At 40.0% G+C, this 23,923-nt stretch overlaps 1 protein-coding gene across 2 annotated transcripts in view; it reads right to left on the reverse strand.

The window, feature by feature from the left end:
- The window catches only part of LOC100136288 (LCK2), a 43,878-nt gene that overhangs the window by 3,407 nt on the left and 16,548 nt on the right, over positions 1-23,923 (reverse strand). The window contains 8 exon segments of one of the 2 annotated variants that reach the window (NM_001124542.1): positions 4,885-5,064; positions 6,649-6,801; positions 7,022-7,275; positions 7,470-7,571; positions 7,741-7,831; positions 7,942-8,002; positions 10,961-11,070; positions 13,072-13,272. In NM_001124542.1, coding sequence (NP_001118014.1) covers positions 4,885-5,064; positions 6,649-6,801; positions 7,022-7,275; positions 7,470-7,571; positions 7,741-7,831; positions 7,942-8,002; positions 10,961-11,065 — 946 coding nt within the window. In that variant the 5' untranslated portion in view covers positions 11,066-11,070; positions 13,072-13,272. 2 annotated transcript variants of the gene reach the window in all.

Here is a 23,923-nt window from a genome sequence, read left to right on the forward strand (position 1 = left end):
GTAACAAAATGTGATCAAGTTATTAAAATGACATGTTTTGAGCGGCATTACATCAGATCTCATTTGTTTAATTATAAACAGATGTTACCAGTCACCAGCACTTAATGCAATATTGATGGAGGTGGAATTATTTTAAGATACAAATACTTTTAAGTCAGAAAACTCTATGTTCAGTGAAAGGTTTTGTGAGAAAGATTAATGACACTGCCATTAAAACTACATTTAGATATGTCTCAGACATAAATAGCTGGCCTTAGACCCAGAATAGATGTTTAAATTAGGAAAATAACATTCTCAGGAAGTGCGTTCACCTTCAGTCAACGTGATGCATGGCCTCTATTCGACAGGCCATGGCTCCTCTGTCTCTGACATTGTGTTTGATTAAAACCGAACAATACCTCAGCCAGCCAAGGCAAGCAGCAGGAAATGCGTTTAGAAAAGAAGATTGACTCTTCCAGGAAAGAAGGGCAACAGGCTCCTGTGCTTTAGTAAAGAAGGACTCCTTTGATGTCTGTGCGCCAAAGGAACGGTATAAGCCAAGGTTGCGAGGAAAGTTAAGCATGCCACACCTGTTATTTTCCAGTTGTATTGTCTTCAATGATAAAAAACGAGGGACAAATTGAGAGGATGGGAACATCAAGCCTTCCTTTCTAGTGACAACAGAGGCAACAATTGTGTCTGTGCATGTGAATCACAAACAAAGAAACAGTTCATGTTAAGGCACTGTTGGTGCTCTACAGGCCTCTCATAGAGGACAATACAAAGGCTCTCCATTCACTGGCTCAGGGCACTTACATACTGAAGCTGTTGTTGCACCAGTGACAGAGCCTTTTCAATGTGCTTTGTTACTGTCCCTCCTAATGTCAGGTCTTGAAAAAGGCAACAACAAACTTTGATGGGAATGTGGGGTCACATTAAAAAACATGCAGGTGACATAGTAACTGTAGTCAGAGATTATGACAAAGGCTTTTGGAGAGAGCATACTGGTATCAAAATAAGTTGTTTTATTAAGCAGGGGCATAGGCACGGGTGGGACCAGGCCCACCCACTGGGGAGCCAGGCCCAAACACCATCGGATATAATTCATAGCAAGCCGTGCACTGGTTTAGTTAGATTTGATTAATAAATATAACAGAACCAATGATGTATATAAACCCTGGATTGCTGCATTGTTTCACGTCAGATGGCGTCACTCATCCACAACGCTCGTCCCTAAACCAATCTTTATTGTTGGACGTGGAACTCATTTTCAAATTTGAATATTGAACATTCTAAAAATGAAAAAAGTTCCTAATTCCTAATCACTGTGCTCTCGTATGACTCTCCATCGAATAGAAATAATAACTAGCTAGTTAAATTATTACAAATGTTGTGACAGTGATTTAATAGTTTGCAATTGTGATAAAATAAAAATTAAACCGGTGGCTTTTGCCTGCACAAATTCTGTGCAAGGAAGTTGGTCGTCTGTGCAGTGGCTTGATCAGCTGTTGTAGCTAGCTAGCTTACTTCCTTCACGCACATAAAAAAACTTGCTTGGCCTGTTTAAAATGCCCTGAAGTTGTAGAAATGCAGCCCCACAATTAAGAGGAACTGAATGTTATCAGAAATCAGTCCGTAGATAGATCAGCATGTTTCTCCACGATCTTATCGTTGGGTCTGCTGTACACAGCAGTTGACTTGGGAGGCTACTGCAATTACTTGTGGCAAGAACAGTTGCTTCATGAAAACTCATAATAATGTAAGCATTAGCACTACTAGCTACAGTAGCTTGCAGGCTAGCTGTTGTTGTAAGAAAAACATTGTATGTGGAGCACGAAGTAGGTTGCTGGTAGGTTAGCAGCATCGTTTCAGTCAAAGATGATTTCAGTGACTTGTTCAGCAAGCTAGCAAACTAACGTTAATGTTGGACAAATTTATGATAGCTTTCTTGCCTCATGGCAAAATGTGTAGAATAGAATTAGATGAGCTATAAAACTGCACATTTTCCTCTCTGCCCCAAGGCAAAATGTGTACAATTGCAGGAAGTTAGTTGCCCATCAACATTTTTGCAGGCTCACCCACCAACAAATTTCTAGCTACGCCACTGGTATTAAGACTTGTGTTTTCATAGTCAAACTTCAGAAATACTTCTCATTGAAGCAAAATAATCCTTAGCTAGATTTAAAATGGGGCGACTAAGACTTCCTCACCAACAAAACATAAACATTATTGACATATTTATTGTTTTAGTTTAGATTAATTCAGACCATTTTGAGGCAGAAATTAGGTTCACAGCAGACGATGTCACCTAGGTAATATTTTCTAATGTTATGGCAGCCCATTGTAGCTGTAATACTTTTGATCTATCCCATTAGCCTTTGCAAGATATGCGACAGAACAGTGCGTGCAGAATCGACGCGCTATCTGATGGAAGACAATGTGGATTGCTGATGCTATGTTTTGGCCATTGAGAGGCTTTGAAGCCACCGGCCATATTGGCACTCCCCAGTACAAGCAGTCCTCCATAGGAATGAATGGAATTTTATAGTAGTTTTTGCCTAAAATGACATACCCAAATCTAACTGAAGGCCCTGAAGCAAGGCTATGCATATTCTTGGTACCATTTGAAGGAAACACTTTGAAGTTTGTGGAAATGTGAAAGGAATGTAGGAGAATATAACACAATATATCTGGTAAATGATAATACAAAGAAAAAACTAACCATTCTTTTGTATTTTTTTTGTACCATCATCTTTGAAATGCAAGAGAAAGTCTATAATGTATTATTCCAGCCCAGGTGCAATTTAGATTTTGACCATTAGATGACAGCAGTGTATATGAAAAGTTTTAGACTGATCCAGTGAACCATTGCATTTCTGTTCAAAATATTGTATCAAGACTGCCCAAATGTGCCTAATAAAAAAAATATAAAAAAAATGTCATGTTCAAAATTGTGCACTCTCCTCAAACAATAGTATGGTATTCTTTCACTGTAATAGCTACTGTAAATTGGACAATGCAGTTAGATTAACAAGAATGTAAGCTTTCTGCCAATATCAGATATGTCTACGTCCTGGGTGATTTTCTTGTTACTTACAACCTCATGTTAATCGCATTAGCCTACATTAGCTCAACCGTCCTGTGGACGGGACACCGATCCCGAAGAAGTGCATTAAAGGTGTCTGTAATAGAATAAATGTGGCAAACAAATGTAGACATTAATAAATGCATTTCTATAGCTTCCCAAAAATATATTTACAATAGTGGGCGAGTGCCAAGATGGAGGCACGGTGGCTTCAACACAGTGCCCTATATCAGTCATCTCGTCTTTATATAAATTATTGAACAGAACCGATGACCTCTAATGACATTCACTATCATGGGATGGGTTGCCAAAAATAACTAACTTAAATCCACACCCCCAATAAGCCACAAATGTGACTGCATTGAGGATATGTCACTGTGCTTCTATAGCTATATGCTAGTTAAATAAAGGTCAAATAAAAAATATGCACCATGCCACTGCTTATTTTATTTCTTCATTTAGCAAACAAGACAGCTCACAATCCAGTGCCTTTGTCAGTAAACACACCTATTTGTAAGCTTTAATTAGCTTAGAAAATGTAAAATTGTCTTTCAGCCTCATGGCAAAATGTGTAGAATAGAATTAGATGAGCTATAAAACATTTTCCTCTCTGCCCCAAGGCAAAATGTGTACAATTGCAGGAAGTTAGTTGCCCATCAACATTTTTGCAGGCTCACCCACCAACAAATTTCTAGCTACGCCACTGGTATTAAGACTTGTGTTTTCAATGTCAGCTAGTCTGTGTACAGGGCAGTGCACCTGTAACCATGGTGCCATTTTATTGGTCTGGCTTTGCTTTGCTACCCTTTTACAGACAGCCTCTCTCTTTCTTGTGTGAAGAGAGAAAGAGAGTAGTCACTGGACAGTGGCTGAATAGCCTAGTCTGACTGGGGGAATAGGGGGGGCTGTGTTGCGGTCTGTCTGTGCTGACACTGGAATGGAGCCACGTGCCCATGGGGGTGGACACAGGTCCCATCACTGAACAATGAGACAGTGAATCACCACTCCCCTATTTGACGTCTCTCTTTTCCAGTCAGAACGGACTTCCCTTTGGTGTGTTGACATAAGAGGCACCGGCTAGTACGGGAAACGAGAGTTAAAGTTCACGTTTGCTGATTTGATTATTTAAGTTGAGGAAAGTGCAGAAGGGTCACCAAAATAGGCTGAAAATAGCCTCTAAGAAGATCTGAAGTAGGAGATGTATGGAAAAACAAGGTTAAATTTGTACTGCGTTTCTGCAGAATGAGCATTTCAGTAAATAACCGTTAAGCCAGAACTAGGAGTGTTCATCTTATAATTGAATGAGAAAACATTACATTTTAATCTTGCATCTATAATAAAATGCTTTTTTGGACCATTTAACATAGTCAGTGGACTGCAGTATGCCTGGGAAAAGGCTCTGACTCATGAAACGCATTCTGGTAAACACCCAAGCCACTCTTTTGTTATTCTCACTCTTATCAACATGCAAACCCAATAACAGTTTAACATGTTTGATCACGAAAGCCGATGACGATATCCTGGCTGAAAACACTCTTTTGTCTGCTCCAGGTGTTTCTCTAGAATCTCCCTTGATGACTCTGTTTTAGCTGTTCACTCTTTCAGCGCCGGGATTGAGAGTCATCTATGTTGACAGGCACAGACATAGGCATAGGCTTGCCGAGCAGCTGTCATGGAATAGAGTACAATAGAATAGAAGAACAACTGAATAGAATAGGATCAGGGTTATTGACCTTTTGTATAAGGAGTTGGTCTTACCCTGAAAGACGAGCATTGACCATTAGCCTAATACCAATGTAATCCTAGACAGTGACACCCACCGTTCTCCATGAACTCTGTGATGATGTAGATGGGCTCCTGGGTAACCACGGCGAAGAGGCGGACCAGGCGCGGGTGCTGCAGCTCCTTCATCAGGTTGGCCTCGGCCAGGAAGGCAGCCATGGACATGGTGCCCACCTTCAGGTTCTTAATGGCAACCCGCCTATGGTTGTTGTACAGACCTGCATCATGGAGGAAGGTCATTGGTGATACAGTAAATATACAGTTTACTGCAGTAATATCACAGTGGTTTTACTCAGTAGTGTAGTATACAATGTGTAAGATGGAGTGATTTGAGGACACTCAAGTTTGCAATAGGTCACAATTTGCCGAGTTATAGCATATGCTGTAATGGTGAGAATTAACTTTATTTGTTATTGAAAGCATTCTTCCCTACTTTTATCTATAACTGAAATAATTTAGAGAAAAGGAATGGTGGTTTGTTTTTTCCAATCTGACATGCATGGATACTTTTTGTTGTTGTCAAACAACAATCACCCCTATGATGTTGGTGTATTCATTCGCTGAGAGAAACAAATACTGTATGTTGCCAAGACCGCATGAAGGAGTGATTTGGAAAATAAAAAAGTCCCACAGCAGGATAGTTTTGAATGTCGCTTTGTGTTCACACACATGGAGCTGGACAATAGGGAAATCTCCCCCTCCACTGGAAAACTAGTGTGAAGTGATCAGATTACATCAGCAGATATTATCACAATCAAAACACTGGAGTTTATTTTTTAATGGTTGATTTTAGGGTCACAGTGGGAGGTGATAGCAAATATTGTAATATGAACTAATATAGAGAGAGCCTCTGGTGTGGCTAGAACTTCAGCCCAGCATGCTCACTGGCTCTCTTGCGTAATGCAGCTAATACCTGACATCAATCCCAAACGGGCCCTACCAGCTCAAACAAGCACTGCAGTGATGGCAGTATTTAGGAAATTACACACATTGCAGAACTAAAGCCTAAACTAAAGCTGTTCTGGCAGACACAGAGAGAGACCGGACCAATTGAGCAACTGGTTGCTTTATATCAGGTGCATCTATGCAAACCAACACACGCATTGGTAATCTGAAAATATCAACCACTGTGGCTGTGCATTGCCTTCAGAATGTATTCACACATTTTGTAGTATTACAGCCTGACTTTAAATAGGTTTTTTTCTCACCCATCTACACACAATACCCCATAACGACAAAGTGAAAACATGTTTTTAGACATTTTTGCACATTTATTGAAATTGTCAACAAGACAATAACCTAAATAAAACACAATGCCAAATCTTCACCTGAGTTGCTTACCAAGACGACATTGAATGTTCCTGAATGGGTTAGTTACATTTTTGGATTTAAATCGGCTTGAAAATCTATGGCAAGACATGAAAATGGCTGTCTAGCCATGATCAACAATCAAGTTGACAGCGCTTGAAGATTTAATAGAGAGAAAATATTGTACAATCCAGGTGTGGAAAGCTCTTAGAGATATACCCCAAAATTCTCACAGGTGTAATCGCCACTAAAAATGTTTCTCCAAAGTATTGACTCATGTGTTGGAATACTTATGTAAATTATATAGTGCTGTATTTAATTTTCAAATAAATTAGCAAACATTTCTGAAAAAAATGTTTTCACTTAGTCAATATAGGGTATTGTGTGTAGATGGGTGAGAAAACAAATATATTTAATTAATTTGGAATTCAGGCTGCAACACAACACAATGTTGAATAAGTCAAGGGGTATGAACACTTTGTGAAGGTGCTCACCCATCCAGACTTCTCCAAACTGCCCGGCCCCGAGCCTGCGCTCCATCTTGAGGGACTCTCGGGGGATCTCCCATTCGTCCTGCCACCAGGGTTTCTGGGGCATGCGGGACTGGCACGGCTTCATCAGCCGGGTGCACAGACCGTCCGCCTCACCTGCAGACACATACAACAGAGGCAGGGTTAAAGGTTGAATAACGTCAAGTTATACAGTTCACATTTTTGAGAAAGACTGTGCTAAGGTGTATGTGCACTATGGATGGTATGATAATGGTATTTGGTACCAAGGCTTTCTGTATTGTTTGGCTGATGTATTGTGTTCTGACTGGAGGCATCGCTCCAGGAGTTCAGACAGGATGTGAGTCATAGCACGTACGTGAGTGATGCTGGACCAGCTCTTTCAGGGAGTTGAAGGATATCTTTGCGGTGATGTAGAAACCACCAGTATCCAAGTTCCGGATTCTGTAGTGCTTGACTGTGTCTCCAGTGTTGGGATCCAAGTCCCTGACAGATAAGGAGAAGGAGCCTTGGGCTGTCTCACTCTCTCTGACCATGAAGGAGCCCTGTGTATTCCCCGGAGCTAGCAGGAGCCTCATGGCATCGTTTCTGGAGAGGTTCTTGAAAAACCATCTGAAGCACAAAAACAGGCATAGAGCTTCAAACATAACCACATCCCTTTCCCTTGAAGGTGGTTGAGTATGGGGAGATGGTTTTGGTTGAGTGAGACGATGTTGGGTAATGTATGTGTGTGCTTCCTGCATGAGTTAAAGTGAAATGAAATGCAGTTATTTGAGTTTGAATTGAATTCAACTGTATTTACTTACGTCTCCATCTCCATTGAGTTCAGGGGGGCAACAAAGTTGTATGGGATGAAGCCCTTCTGGCCTGTGATGAGAGACTCTGCCATGAACCACTCCGGGTCATCCCTGGACAGCAGACATAACAGCAACACTTACTCACTATCTCATACTTTTCAAGCAGTGGCAATGTGTCATACTCCATCAAACAACTACACACTTTTGCACAACTACACAAATATATCACATCCTCTAAAAAGTCAATTGCATCACACAACCCTCCCATCCCTATTCTTACTTATTGAGGATTTTCAGCTTGTCTCCCTTCTCAAAGCCCAGGTCATCATTGTGGTTTGGTTCATAGCTGTATATGGCAATCACCAGGCTATCTGTACAACCATAACCAGCATGGGTGAGGAAAACAGAAACAATAATGATTAGATTTGATCCACCAGAAGAAGGCACATAATTATCCACGTATTTATGTATAAGAACATACCTGGTAGAGGGGAAGAGGGAGGCGTGAGATGAGAGGGGTAGGGGATCAGTTGATCTGTGTACTGATGAGACCAAAGCAGGGTCAGTAAAATAACCTGGGTTTCCACTCCTGAATTCAAAGATTCTCATTCAGAGTACAAACTATAGAAGTTCAAGTTGTTACTTGCATGAAAACAGTAAAGAGAAAAGTCTGGGGGTTTACACTGTCAATGAGGGAAATTTGACTTGAGGTAAAAACCATACATTCCTTAAAGTGAGGAACGATATTAAGAGAATATTTTTAAAGACACCCTAGGTTTTACTTCATGTTTACTTTGTGCTGACACACTGGCCAACAACAACATAGCATTCACATGTGCTATTCTCTACTTCAAATCTACTAGTATATCTCCTGTAATTCAGAGGGAGGAAGTGAAACAGAACATTTAGTGAATGGTTACAGTCCCAATTAATTGCACACACAAAAGCCAACTTCCCCCAAATTATTTAAATTGCCAATTCCCATTGCTAGCTACCCAGAATCATTGAGAGAGTTTGATTAAGTACAGCGGGCTATGGCCCGTGATGTAAACATGCAAAAGCAGTGAGGGAGGAGTGCCCTTCTCAAATCTAACAGTAATCTGCACCGCTCGGTCATGTTGTCAACAAGGCAGCATCGTTCAGTAACATACAACATCTCGTTTCCATAAAATATATGTTTGAATTCTCAAACTAGTTTTCATTGGGTCGACAGATAAAGCCGTTTTTTAATCAAAATCAATTACTTCTGTATGTGAAAACACAGAATCCTACTTGTTACTCCACATGCTTAACCTACATGACATTTGTTTTAAGCCGACTTCGCCGCCATCTAAAACGGGGCACCTAGCTCACGCCATAGAAGCAGCTTGGTTCCAGTAGGGCTGGGAATTGCCAGGGACCTCAGAATATGATATTAACATGATACTTAGGTGCCGATACGGCGTTATTATTGCGATTTTCATTTTCCAAACATATTGCTCACTACAGTGCCTTCAGAAAGTATTCACACCCCTTGACTTTTTCCACATTTTGTTGTGATACAGCCTGAATTTAAAATGGATTCAATTGAGATTTTGTGTCACTGATCTACACATGATATCTCACAATGTCAAAGTGGAATTATGTTTTTAGAAATTTGTACAAATGAATTAAAAAGGAAAAGCTGAAATGTCTTGAGTCAATAAGTATTCAACCTCTTTGTTATGGCAAACCTAAATACGTTCAGGAGTAAACATTTGCTTAACAAGTCACATAATAAGTTGCATGGACTTACTCTGTGTGCAATAATAGTGTTTTACATGATTTTTTAATGACTACCTTATATCTGTACCCCATGCATTTTCTGTCAGTCTAGCAGTGCATTTCAAACACAGATTCAACCAGAAAGACCAGGGAGGTTTTCCAATGCCTTGCGAATAAGGGCACCTGTATTGGTACTGTCTTGGGGGAAGTTATTCAATTACACTTTGGATGGTGTATCAATACACCCAGTCAGTGCAAAAATGCAGTTGTACTTCCTAACGCAAATACTAACCTAAATGACAGAGTGAAAATAATAAAGAATATTAATCCTGTTTGCAATAAGTTACTAAAGTAAAACTGCAAAAAATGTGGCAAAGAAATGTACTTTATGTCCTTAATACAAAGCGTTATGTTTGGGGCAAATCCACATAACTGAGTACCACTCTTCATATTTTCAAGCATGCTGGTGGCTGCATCATGTTATGGGGATGTTTGCCATCGGCAAGGACTAGGGAGTTTTTTTTTAGGATGAAAAGAAACGGAATAGAGCTAAGCATAGTGAAATCCTAGAGGAAAACCTGTCTCAGACATTGGGAGACAAATACACCCTTTAGCAGGACAATAACCTAAAACACGAGGCCAAATATGCACTGGAGTTGCTTACCAAGACGACACTGAATATTCCTGAGTGGCCTAGTTACAGTTTTGACTTAAATCATCTTGAAAATCTATGGCAAGACTTGAAAATGGTTGTCTAGCAACTTGACAGAGCTTGAAGAAAATAATAATGTGCAAGTATTGTTCATTCCAGGTGTGCAAAGCTCTTAGGGACTTACCCAGAAAGACTCACAGCAGTAATTACTGCCAAAGGTTATTCTAACGTATTGATTCAGGGGGTTGAATACTTATGTAATATTAAATTATATAAGTGTTTTATTTTTATATATACTGTATATATATTTTTTTACAAATGTTTTAATTTTTCTTTCACTTTGACATTACAGAGTATTTTGTGTAAATCATTGGCAAAAATTAATTTGAATCCTACTTTGTAACGCAATTGTTTTGGTAAAAAGTCAAGGGGTGTAAATACTTTCACAAGGCACTGTATATGTCTGATGCAGAGAGACAAGAGACAGCATGCGGCAGGTAGCCTAGCAGTTAAGGGTGTTGGGCCAGTAACCAAAAGGTCGCTGGTTCAAATCCCAGAGATGACTAGGTGAAAAATCTGTCTATGTCCTTGAGCAAGACACTTAACCTTAATTGTTCTTCTGTGTCGCCCTGGATAAGTCTGCTAAATGACTAAAATGTAAAAACGAGTTTTGATCAGTCAGGGAAATAAAAGTGCTGAGAACATGTTTAAAAAGCAGATGGAGAACAAGCTATTGAATGAAAATTACTTTTTTGGAGCAGGTACAGCCAACTAGCGCTAGCTAACACTACCTAAAAAATGTATTCTCAGAGTCAACTATCGATATAATATTGTCCAAAAACAATATTACGATATGATCCTGTGATCAGTGTGAGTCATCAGGCAACAATTCCCAAGCATTGACTTGCACTTTTAGGTAGACCGTGGTTGCATAACTTATATTCATTGATATGTCAATTAAATGCATATCGGAGATGTTTGTGTGTTGTTTTCTTTTTTGTGAGACCACGTAAAAATATCACACCCTCTTCCTCGCATTCCACACTACTTCCCCAGCCACGTCGAGACGCTATGCCGCTGTCTACACACACAAACACACACTCACCGGTTTAGCCGACTGGGTGGGAATCGGGCAGTTGCAGTTGTCACACACTTCGTCTAGGTTCTCTACCCAGTCATCATCATAATCTGAACTACAGTTGCATCCCATTTTACCTGAAACATAGTCAAGAGTTTGTCAGTTTACATCACTACATAATAGAAGAGATTGATTGACAAAGTATGATTTTTTTTTTTTTATGTGTTTGATTGAAACAAAATAGTTGCTTATTGCCCCATACTTAGATTTGGCTCCCAAGAGAGTTCGTGCACTAGATAGCTGTAGCTTATTATATTACCTTCTTTAAAAGTGAAAAGCTGTTCAACCTCAAATCACTTGGAAATGTAAACTCAAATCAATCAAATGAAGAGTGTACATAAACAAATGAATTAACATTAATAAGCAGAACTTTTTTGCCCAGAACATGTATTTTATGTTAACATCCTGTAAACATCTAATATCCCTTAAATCCCCAGCCCTGGAAAAACAACTCAGGATGTCCTGAGATGACTAAATCTTTGAAGTGAGAAAATAAAGTAATAATCTTGGCCAGACAAAAATATGAAATTGTGTCAGGATGTTAACCTACATTATTGTTTCTGTGTAGCTTCACATCAATACACAACAACCAGCGGAGTTTAGCAGGATGCCAAAAATCCCCCACCGCAAATTCAAATACTCCAACACATTGGCATGTACGCCTCGTCTCATAGTAGTGTGATGAGGATCTGCATGGGACTAAGAACTAATTCATAGACTGTGCAGCTTGCTGGGATATGACAGACTTACATTGGTGACAGATAGAGTGAAGAGAAATGCTTTTGATATAATTCAATGTGACCTTTTTTGTTGAGAAACCAAATTGCTAGACTTTTCACAAAGTGATCTACATTTCGTGTTATAATTATTTGTCTTCATTTGGGAATGAATCATAGTCCAGATTTGTTTTGAGAAAATGTGATTATATTTCAAATAAAACTAATCCAGTGTTAAACCATGCTCTCAGTGCGGATGGAGCACTCTACCCCTCAGCAGTACAGTATGACCCTGTGTTCTCAGGCCCGCTCCATGCTCCAATCCCATTGGTTGGCTCACGTAACAGGGTCAGTGGGCTAGTTGGAGTCGCCGCATGTCCCGAGGGCACAAATCCGTGAGAAAATCTGACGGGCCCGGAAAAGCCTGACCCCGTTAGCAACAGTCCACCCCTACACTGGGACGGAATGGAGGGGGACGAGAAGGGTCGCTTTTGGGTGACATCTCTCCTGCCTTTGTCTGACAGGCTCTCAGAGAAAGTCATCTAAACAAAGTCAATATTTTCCATTGAGTGAATGCCCTCTTGATTTAATCTCTTAATCATATTAAGCTGCTGAGGGGCTACCCTCCTCACAAGGCCCAGTGTGTGGCTTTGGTTGGTTGGCTTTATTATCATTACATTGTGCTGCATTTGTTGAGGCATTTATGTTTCTTTCACATGAAATGCTATGTGTGGTGTGATCCACCCTGAAGGTCATTATAATGAAGGCTGGAGAAGGGTTACACAGAGGTAGACACTAAACACTGCTCTTTAGGCTACCTTTTAGTGGTATGACGAACCTGTATTAATGCATTACATCAACATGATGTCCTTCCATCTGTCAAACTGCTCTGAAAATAGTAGCCCTCTTGAGCGTTTCTGCTTTCATGAAATCATCACATTTTCCAAATGTATATTATGCATACTCAATTATGTGCTATACAGATGGATACTAAATCACAAGGACCTTCGTGCTCACCAGATCCCTTCCTGACAAACTTAAACCTTAAACAGTTGTCCATCAAACTGTAATAAAAGCATAATAACCACAAGAATTGCAATTACCAAACCAGATGTTCATTTTCATCAATCTTTACCTAATTTACCTGTTACCCCCTGTATTTTGTATTGTCTTTTAAGCTAAATGTAATTTTTTCAGTACATTCAACTTCTTCTCAATATTGACTATAGCCTAAACATTTGTTGACTGCTCATTTTTTGTAAAACACAATTGTATACATTGTTGTACATCCTGATTCAAATTACGCTCTCAAAGGGAGACCACGTCAATATAGATGCATTATATAGAAAGTTTAAGACCTACCTCATTAAACCTTAAGCCTAATATAATGCTCTTCAACAGGGTGTCAGCAATGTCACTGGTCTGCAGCCAGAGCAGCTTTATCCATGACTAAGAGACCTAGTCTTCATCAAATATAAATCTTATCAAAAACAGCAACTAGAAATATAACGTTACTTTTGGAGAGAAAATAAGAAACAATAGGATGTTGAGTGAGGTTTTCAGGCCGGGAGTTTTGTATGTGAAGATCTCATCACTTACTCATGCAGTACCTTCAGAACACGCACACCACACACACGCACACACATACACATGCACGCACGTACACACACCTCAGTGGAGAGAAAGCCACCCAAAGGGCTTCCTGTCGTTGAAAGGTTGAGGGTTGTTCTGCAGTGGCTCTGACAGGTGCTACCCATGCAGCTGTGTGTTTCACAGGGAACGTTGGCCTCCTCTGTAAATGGGTCAGGACAGTACCTCTCTCCTAGTTCGTGAATACGTGTGAATGTTCCATCAGTCACAATTGGGTAGTATTGGTGATGTAGTCTCAGGCAGCTGATAAGACTCCATTTTGATTCAGATCTTTGAGTCTGTGTATCGCAATGAGACTGATTACGGGGAAACCTGTGTCATCAACATTAAGTTGTAATTACCAAATTAGTCATCCCCCCCAATTGACTATGCAGAAAAGTGCTGTCATGTTCATTTTCAAATGGAGAGTGATTCCCTGGGAGTTATTAAACCCATTAATTGTTTGGTTTGTTTAGTCTTAGGAAATCAACAATGACTCACACTCAAGGTCATTTTGTTTATTTTCTAGTCACATCATATTTTCTGTGCTCTGGTCTGGGATGACAGATGTTATTTCAAGTTATTTTGGTCAATGGTGTGGTTTATCACTGATCCACAGACAGTCAGTTTTGATTAGTTTACTTGGTCACAAAACAATCTGAAAACGGCTTTGATTTTCACCATTCATTTCTTGGTTGGTATGCTTACAAACATCCACACACCTACACAAACCCTCAGATGATCTCCCATGAATAATTATTTACACACCATCTCTGTGATGTGCACGTCTGTGACCACAGCACGGCCCTGTTCCACTGTCAAATGACAAAGGTGTAGAAGCATGTGATGAATATGAAGCTCCAGTCACATCCCCCTCTCTTGTACGGAGTGTTGCGGACCACATAGATCTTTGTTGAGGTGGCAGGCTGCAGCTCTAGACTCTATAGCATGTACTGACAGGAAGTCAGCCCATACATGTGCAGGAAGTGCACTGAAGTAGGTGCAAGTGTGACTGCTACAGGAGAGATTAATACACACATTAAACCACTCAAATTAAGGAAACATCGTTTTGTAGTTTTACTTTCAAGTTCTAAGGTGACCTATGTGGCTGGCGTCTTCTCTGTGTGCCGGGTTATCAAAGAGAGAAGCAGATTTGTGCTCATAGGGCTTTCTATAAAGATGTGCGACATTGGGATCAACATTTCAAAATGGTTTGAAACAAAAAATAAAATGATTTTCATGCAGCTCCACATTTGTGCTCAGAGGAATAAAAGTGAATGTATGCAGATTGGAACATACCTCCACCTAGACAACAACATAGTACTAGGACTATACATCCTTTAAGCAGGGTTCTTTAAGACATTGGCAAGTCAAATTCAAGGACTTTCAGGAACTTTATAAAGCACTTCATTGTAATTTTCAAGGATCTCAATGTAATACAATTGTATTATTTATATAATTGTACACATAGGGCCTAATATAGAACCCCCCCCCCCCCAAAGAAGCATGCAAAAAGTTTCAAGAAAGTAGGCCTTTAACACAATAAGAATATTTTTTTTAATGTAGGCCTTGTCAATATATTGATATTCAAATTATTAGTACATTCTAATATATGTGAGAATAATGTGGACATTGCCTGACTAAATATATTGGATGCATACATGCCGATTTTCCTGTTGCCTATGTGGCTGACGCAGGGACACATTAGCATTCATCTCACCATCGCTGTTTTTATAATGAGAAAGTGATCAAAAAACAGGTAACATTTTTAATGGAAGTGTTTGTATGTAACGCCATGTTGAAGCCAACAGATGCTGTCTTCTTCCTCATAATAACCGCACATAATTTTACCGCAACAGAGTAGCGCAATACCCTTCAACTGAAGCAGTGGGAAACAAACCAAAGTATCACCATCTCTCACAAAAACATATCACAAATTAAATCACGATTAATTATAAGGGAGTAGGAGACGTATACAGTGGGGCAAAAAAGTATTTAGTCAGCCACCAATTGTGCAAGTTCTCCCACTTAAAAAGATGAGAGAGGCCTGTAGTTATCATCATAGGTACACTACAACTACGACAGACAAAATGAGAAAAAGAACATCCAGAAAATCACATTGTAGGATTTTTTATGAATTTATTTGCAAATTATGGTGGAAAATAAGTATTTGGTCACCTACAAACAAGCAAGATTTCTGGCTCTCACAGACCTGTAACTTCTTCTTTAAGAGGCTCCTCTGTCCTCCACTCGTTACCTGTATTAATGGCACCTGTTTGAACTTGTTATCAGTATAAAAGACACCTGTCCACAACCTCAAACAGTCACACTCCAAACTCCACTATGGCCAAGACCAAAGAGCTGTCAAGGACACCAGAAACAAAATTGTAGACCTGCACCAGGCTGGGAAGACTGAATCTGCAATAGGTAAGCAGTTTGGTTTGAAATAATCAACTGTGGGAGCAATTATTAGGAAATGGAAGACAATACAAGACCACTGATAATCTCCTTCGATCTGGGGCTCCACGCAAGATCTCACCCCGTGGGGTCAAAATTATCACAAGAACGGGGAGCAAAAATCCCAGAACCACACGGGGGGACCTAGTGAATGACCTGCAGAGAGCTGGGACCAAAGTAACAAAGCCTACCATCAGTAACACACTACGCCGCCTCGGACTCAAATCCTGCAGTGCCAGACGTGTCCCCCTGCTTAAGCCAGTACATGTCCAGGCCCGTCTGAACTTTGCTAGAGAGCATTTGGATGATCCAGAAGAAGATTGGGAGAATGTCATATGGTCAGATGAAACCAAAATATAACTTTTTGGTAAAAACTCAACTCGTCGTGTTTGGTGGACAAAGAATGCTGAGTTGCATCCAAAGAACACCATACCTACTGTGAAGCATGGGGGTGGAAACATCATGCTTTGGGGCTGTTTTTCTGCAAAGGGACCAGGACGACTGATCCGTGTAAAGGATAGAATGAATGGGGCCATGTATCGTGAGATTTTGAGTGAAAAACTCCTTCCATCAGCAAGAGCATTGAAGATGAAACGTGGCTGGGTCTTTCAGCATGACAATGATCCCAAACACACCGCCCGGGCAACGAAGGAGTGGCTTCGTAAGAAGCATTTCAAGGTCCTGGAGTGGCCTAGCCAGTCTCCAGATCTCAGCCCCATAGAAAATCGTTGGAGGGAGTTGAAAGTCTGTGTTGCCCAGCAACAGCCCCAAAACATTACTGCTCTAGAGGAGATCTGCATGGAGGAATGGGCCAAAATACCAGCAACAGTGTGTGAAAACCTTGTGAAGATTTGATCTCTGTCGTTGCAAACAAAGGGTATTTAACAAAGTATAGAGATAAACTTTTGTTATTGACCAAATACTTATTTTCCACCATAATTTGCAAATAAATTCATAAAAAATCCTACAATGTGATTTTCTGGATTTTTTTTCTCATTTTGTCTGTCATAGTTGAAGTGTACCTATGATGAAAATGACAGGCCTCTCATCTTTTTAAGTGGGAGAACTTGCACAATTGGTGGCTGACTAAATACTTTTTTGCCCCACTGTAAATTGTCTACAATAATTACAAGGACTTCTCGAGCACCAAATTGAGGATTTGATTTTCAAGATATGCCTAATCCAGTAGCCTAATGTGTTGTTGTCATATCTAGAATAATTCATAGGAATAGAATTGGGTGTTGCGCAACAGTCTATCCTACACGATTGTGCACACTAGACTCTGTGTCCAGTCCTAGGCACAGAAACATGAATTGATTTCCTTAATAATGCTTTCTCTGTTAAATCTAATGAGGCACTGTTCTAAATCAAGCAGACAACAACATATGATCAACATCAATTTGCTGGGGATATTAGATCCAACCTGGATCCAGGCACAACTGTCTTCACCAGTGTAATGAGTGAGACACCAAAATGTCCTTGACATTTCCTCGTGAACATATTTTTTACAGCACTTTGACTATCACCACAGCTGTTCATCACTTCACTGTCATTTGGAAAATTCCATCCTCAATCAGATGATGTGTGAAAATATCACACCTTAACTAATCAGATGGATACCAAATGCGCATTCAAAAGGTATTAAGCATACCTAGCCACGGGAAGTAGGGGTGCTGAGGGTGCTGCAGCACCCCCTGAAAAATTAGAATATTTAAAAAATCTCTCTATATATATATTTAATAAAATAATCACAAAAGTAGTGCACTGGGCCTTTACTAGTCGTGTATAAGCAGGACCTGTAGCCAGGCCAAAACATTTCTGAGATCTCTATACAAAAAACTTCAACAGCTAGATCCAAGATTCTTACAGGGTTCAAGTTCAATGTAATTTAACTGATTACTGCTTAATATATTATATAAATGACAATTTACACTGCCATTAATTGCAAGGACAGACAAGTAATGGTTTATGTCACATGCTTTTTTTGACAAATCCTTCAAGACATGATAAAGGGTTAAACATATAGGTTTTAAATCAACTCGTGAACAAGATTTAATATAGCTATGATCCGACCCCCCCCCCCCCCCCAATATGTAATGACATGAAAAAAAATAGCCAGATTATTATCAATGACTTATCAGCAGCTGGAACAAGTTGTCCAGTGTAGGAAATCCTCACTGGTACCCTCGTTTAGAAAGACCCTCATACAGACACATCATGTACATTTTCAGTTATGAGTAGCAGTTTTCAGAAGAGTAGGAGTCATTGATTCAGTGTAAACATGTTTAATCAGGTTTATGTGGAGACAAGTAACATGCGTGCAGTAGCCCCGAGAAGCAGAAATATCAGCCAACAGAGATTGAACTTCACTCAACTTTCAAGAGCAGTGTTCACCGATCTCCCAAGGCATTCCTAGTTGATCGCCAAACATTTCTGTAAAAAAACCAACGATAAAGCCTTATGTTCCCATTTTTATTTCATTTTATAGGGCTGTTGGGGGTAGTTGCACCTGATTCAGCTGCCCTGCTCGCCGGGTAGTCAACTGTTGCAATTTTGAACCATTTGATTTGTCTGAAGGCACAAACTCTGCCTTCCCGGCCGGTCCAGAGAGCAAATCAAGTGCACTGTAGACTATAGGCCTACCGCTGGCCAATCGGGTGGCTCAGAGGACCGTGTCTGCAGTAATGTACTGTAGCAGGCATAAAAGAAAGCTACAGCGAAGTTGATACTGTGAGATTTCAAAACATTTAATATAGGGCTGTCAAATTATTCAAATAATTAATCGCATTAAATTCTGTAGTTAATCGCGATTAATCACACTTTTTTTTGCTCAAATTTGGTGCTAAATTAAGATATTTCCATTTTAAAAAAGCAGTTTATTGAGTTATAGGAATGTAAGGACTGAAACACTAAACATATTCTGTAGCTTTTTGGCAGCTTGCTTCTTTAGTTGCTCTGTCTCTGTTGCTTCATCAGGTTGCTGTGCAGGCCTCTCTTCCTTCAGCAAGTTGCTGACCAAAGCCCACACCTCACCCCTCTCAGGTCTTGGAAGGCACTTCAGGTCCTTAAACCTTGGGTAGTGCTGTGGAGTTCTTCAGCCATGTGAGGTTGGTGTTGCGTTTCTCCAGGTCTGTTGTGAATGTCAGCTTGAATCTTACCATTTAGACAAGGTCATCATCGGAGCTCTCCATCACCTGAAGGAGATGGCAGAAAGCAGGCAACACCACAGAGCAGGAAATTTACTTCTCTCCTCCCAGAAGTTCAGGCAAGTACCTGCAGTGAAAGATCATTCAAAATCACTTCAGTTAATTGTGAGAAACTTGTTATACACAGACTCCCTCGCTCCCTCTCTCTCACACACACACACTTTTTCACACAACAAATTGTATTGTAACACTAAGAGAGGTAAAATATTACCTGCAGTGCCTCCAACCTCTACAGTTTCTCCAATTTAGCCGTAGTTGGCATGGTGATGTGTGATAGTATTCTGCTGGGCCAGAGCATCTCTGTGTTCACTGTCTGTGCAAACGGTGGTAACTTTGTTTTCAATGTTCCACTGCTTTGCTAGATCCATGAAATGCCCGGTGCACGTTTCAGCATAGTGCCTCTCTTGTCTTCATTACGGCCAGAGCATGTGAATGCAGTTTCCAGTTTTCATCAATGTGGTGCACAGAACCCCAAGGTTGTTGTGGTTACTGGCCGAAGTCCAGTGCTCTCCCGTGAGAGCAACAGCTGTTGCATGTTTCAACTCCTCCGCTTTCATACAGCTGGTGTATTCTTGTAACGACGGTGGCTCTCGAGGGTAACTCATACGTTGAGTCGTTTGATGCTATCCGAATTATATCCCCCAAGCATTCGTTCCCCACAATGTGAACTGACCAGCAAGACGAAGCTATCGCTTGTGTTAGCTTGCTACTCATTGACTTGTCCATAGGCCTCTCGCGCGCACACTCTTCTAGCTTAACCTGCCAATATTCCTCCATTGCTACTTGTAACGTTACTTGTATTGCTGGCGTCAACAGTATGTTTCGCTTGTAAATGTTAACAAAGACTCAATGTACTTTGTGATAAATCAATTCAGCCTGCAGTAGACGCAAATTACTTTGGTTTTATCCAGAGAGCCATCTGGGACGGATTTGAAATGTAATTAGCCATTTACTAGCATTCTCCATCATTAATGCATATAATTAGCCAACGTTAGCTAGTAAAGTGATTGTCAAACTAGCCCGTTGGCTGCCAGGGCTTGAATTTGAACTATGGATGATGCAGTGGCGACCCGTCATTCAGAGCAGGTAGGGCTCTTTTTGCATGTTATTTTGGCATAAATACCTGTCACATATCCAGGGTTGGGGAGTAACGGATGACATGCAATCTGTTACATGTAAGGGATAACCAAAAACCGGTAACTGTAATCCGTTACATTACCAGAAAAAATATTGTCAGCAGATTACAGATACTTTCGAAAAACTCGATGATTACTTTGAGGATTACTTTTAAAAGGATGTTTGTGAAAACAAATCTTTGACACTTCTCTGTTTTCTCAATGACATTCAACTCAGCATTGAAAAGAGGCGCACATTTAAATGTGTTCCAACCTGAGTGAGTGACCACAAATGTGTTTGATGGATCGCATGAAAAGAGCAGGAATAGGCTTTTGTAGGCTACAGTCCAAGCAATGTCTTCCAATGGTGCGACTGCTGTCGGCATCCAAAGATTATCTGACTTGAATAAACGCTTGTAGGTAAGGATGACAGCACTGGTGTAACATACAGCGATGCGGATATAACTTATTATTGATATTTACATAGCGCATTGATGTGAATCACACTGCTGCTCTCTCATTTAGCTATTTGCGCTTTACGGATTGTGGTTGTTGTGGATGGCTGTTCACAAATCTAAATGTGTATTTGAACACAATAATGGTTGAATTCAAGAAGTTTAAGCTGCCTACCCATCATTGTTTTTGAAACCAGTGGACAGCCAGCGAAAAATGTGCTCTTGCAAAAGCTGCACGGTGCGGTTCCAAGCCTATGGAATAAAAGTGGGGCTTTTATTGCTCAATCTAATTTATGCTGATACAAGAACAATCCATAGGCCTAATGGACACATACTCAAACTTGAACACTTTTGATAGACTTAAAGGGGAACTCTGTAGTTGCTACATCCATTTGTGGACTTATAAATTATATATACAGTACCAGTCAAAAGTTTGGACACACCTACTCATTCAATGATTTTTCTTTATTTTTTACTATTTTCTACATTGTAGAATAATAGTGAAGACATCACAACTATGAAATAACACATAAGGAAAAATGTAGTAACCAAAAAAGTATTAAACAAATTAAAATCTATTTTAGATTCTTTAAAGTAGCCACTCTTTCTATTGATGACAGCTTTGCACACTCTTGGCATTCTCTCAACCAGCTTGACCTGCAATGCTTTTCCAACAGTCTTGAAGGAGTTCCCACATGCTGAGCACTTGTTGGCTGCTTTTCCTTCACTCTGCGGTCCAACTCATCCAAACCATCTCAATTGGGTTGAGGTCAGGTGATTGGGGAGGCTAGGTCATCTGATGCAGCGTTCCAACACTCTCCTTCTTGGTCAAATAACCCTTAAACAGCCTGGAGGTGTGTTGGGTCATTGTCCTGTTGAAAAACAAATGATAGTCCCACTAAGCGCAAACCAGATGGGATGGCGTATCGCTACAGAATGCTGTGGTAGCCATGCTGGTTAAGTGTGCCTTGAATTCTAAATAAATCACTGACATTGTCACCAGCAAAGCACCCTCACACTATCACACCACCTCCTCCATGCTTCATGGTGGGAACCACACATGCAAAGATCATCCGTTCACCAATTCTGCATCTCTCAAAGTAGTGGTTTCATTGCAGCGGTTCAACCATTATTCTTTGCAGCGGTTCAACCATTACCAGCCTTATTCATGCAGTCTCCTCTGAACAGTTGATGTTGAGATGTGTCTGTTACTTGAACTCTGTGAAGCATTTATTTGGACTGCAGGCTAGAAACTCAAATGAACTCATCCTCTGCAGAGCTAACTCTGGGTCTTCCTTTCCTGTGGTGGTCCTCATGAGAGCCAGTTTCATCATAGCTCTTTATGTTTTTTGCGGCTGCACTTGAAGAAACTTTCAAAGTTCTTGAAATGTTCCAGATTGACTGACCTTTGCGTCTTAAAGTAATGATGGACTGTCGTTTGCTTAGTATGGACTTGGTCTTTTACCAAATAGGGCTATCTTCTGCATACCACCCCTACCATGTCACAACACAACTGATTGGCTCAAAAGCATTAAGGAAAGAAATTCCACAAATTAACTTTTAACAAGGCACACCTCCTGCTAATTGAAATGCATTCCAGGTGACTACCTCATGAAGCTGGTTGAGAGAATGCCAAGCGTGTGCAAAGCTGTCATTGCTATTTTGAAGCATCTCAAATTGATTTGTTTAGCACTTTTTTTTACAACATGATTCCATATGTGTTATTTCATAGTTTTGATGTCTTCACTATTATTCTACAATGTAGAAAATAGTAAAAATAAAGAAAAACCCTTGAATGAGTGGGTGTGTCCAAACCTTTGACTGGTACTGTATATCCATTGATTCTTGAAGAAAATAACTTATAAATGCCTCATGAGCTTAGTTCAACTGTCATACTCCATGAGAACCCAAAATATAAGTGTGTTTTTCTCCAATGTTTGTAAACATTGTAAATGTAAACAACCACTGTATAGCCTCATAACATGGTTAAAACTGTAATTTTAATATCATGGATGGTCAGTCCTTGCATTCATAGCTCTGTCTATTTATGTGAGAGTAGTTACATTTCTCCAGGCCCACAGCTTTTTACCAAAACAGAGGCTGGGCAACCGTTTTGTTATTGTTTCATCTGTGGATTTGCCATTTAAACAGCTGCATGTTATCAAGACATCAAAGGCCTTAGTTCTGGGTTTGTGCTCAGGTAAAAAAATGTGGCTAATCTATACTAAGTCCTATTCTTGAAGATCAAGGTGCATAACATTTATTGGAATGACTGGAATTCTGATAGACTTTGGTTTTTAATGTAAAGATATCATTTAATCGTATTATATGTAGTAGAAAGCATTTGCACACACTGTATATAGATGTTTGTATTGTGTTATCGACTGTACGTTTGTTTATCCCATGTGTAACTCTGTGTTGTGGTTTTTGTCACACGGCTTTGCTTTATCTTGGCCAGGTCGCAGTTGTGAATGTTCTCAACTGGCCTACCTGGTTAAATAAAGGTGAAATTAAAAAATACAAAAATTAAAAAGCAATGTGTTAGAAGAAGCCGACATAACCAACCCATAAAGTAAAATTTAACATCCATATATGGCCAGCTATGTCAACTTTAACATTGATTTATCCTGTAATAGATGTAGATGTTATAGATGTTGTTCAATTGTTGTTGTCTAATGCCTCTTAAGGGGAAAGTAATCTAAAAGTAACGGAATGTAATCAGATTACATTACCGAGTTTGGGTAATCCAAAAGTTACGTTACTGATTACAATTTTGGACAGGTAACTAGTAACTATAACAGATTACATTTAGAAAGTAACCTACCCAACCCTGCACTTATCAGTTTGCAAACAATGTTAAAAAATATATAATTGAGTTAATAAAGCCACATACAAACATGGTCTCTTTTTTGCTTTCTTGAATAAGGCAGCTCCAAAATGCAGGTGTTTCGGCCTAGCTCAGTGCTTTCCGTGGTAGTGGGACAGCCAGCGGAAAATAGGGGTTGGTATTGTTCTCTAGTTGCACCATGATTGGCTCAGTGTTCTGTCATGGGAACACTACGTCAACGCAAAATCTACAGGTAGTCCATTGGGTGCTGCCATAGAGTTACATTAGAAGTGCCCATCCATGAAGGCTCAAGGTCATTGGCCACAGATAAAATTACGTCAAGTCACGTTATATCTACCATTTAGTTTTACTTGCATTTAAGAGCAGTTGGAGGCCATGGAAGGAGTGTTGTATAGCACTGTAGCTCGTTTGGAGGTTTGTTAACACAGTGCCCAAAGAAGGGCCAGAAGTATACAGAATGGTATCATCTGCGTAGAGGTGGATCAGAGAATCATCAGCAGCAAG

The sequence above is a fragment of the Oncorhynchus mykiss genome, chromosome 25 (genome assembly GCF_057628025.1).
Source record: "Oncorhynchus mykiss isolate SJ-2025 chromosome 25, ASM5762802v1, whole genome shotgun sequence".
NCBI lineage: Eukaryota > Metazoa > Chordata > Actinopteri > Salmoniformes > Salmonidae > Oncorhynchus > Oncorhynchus mykiss.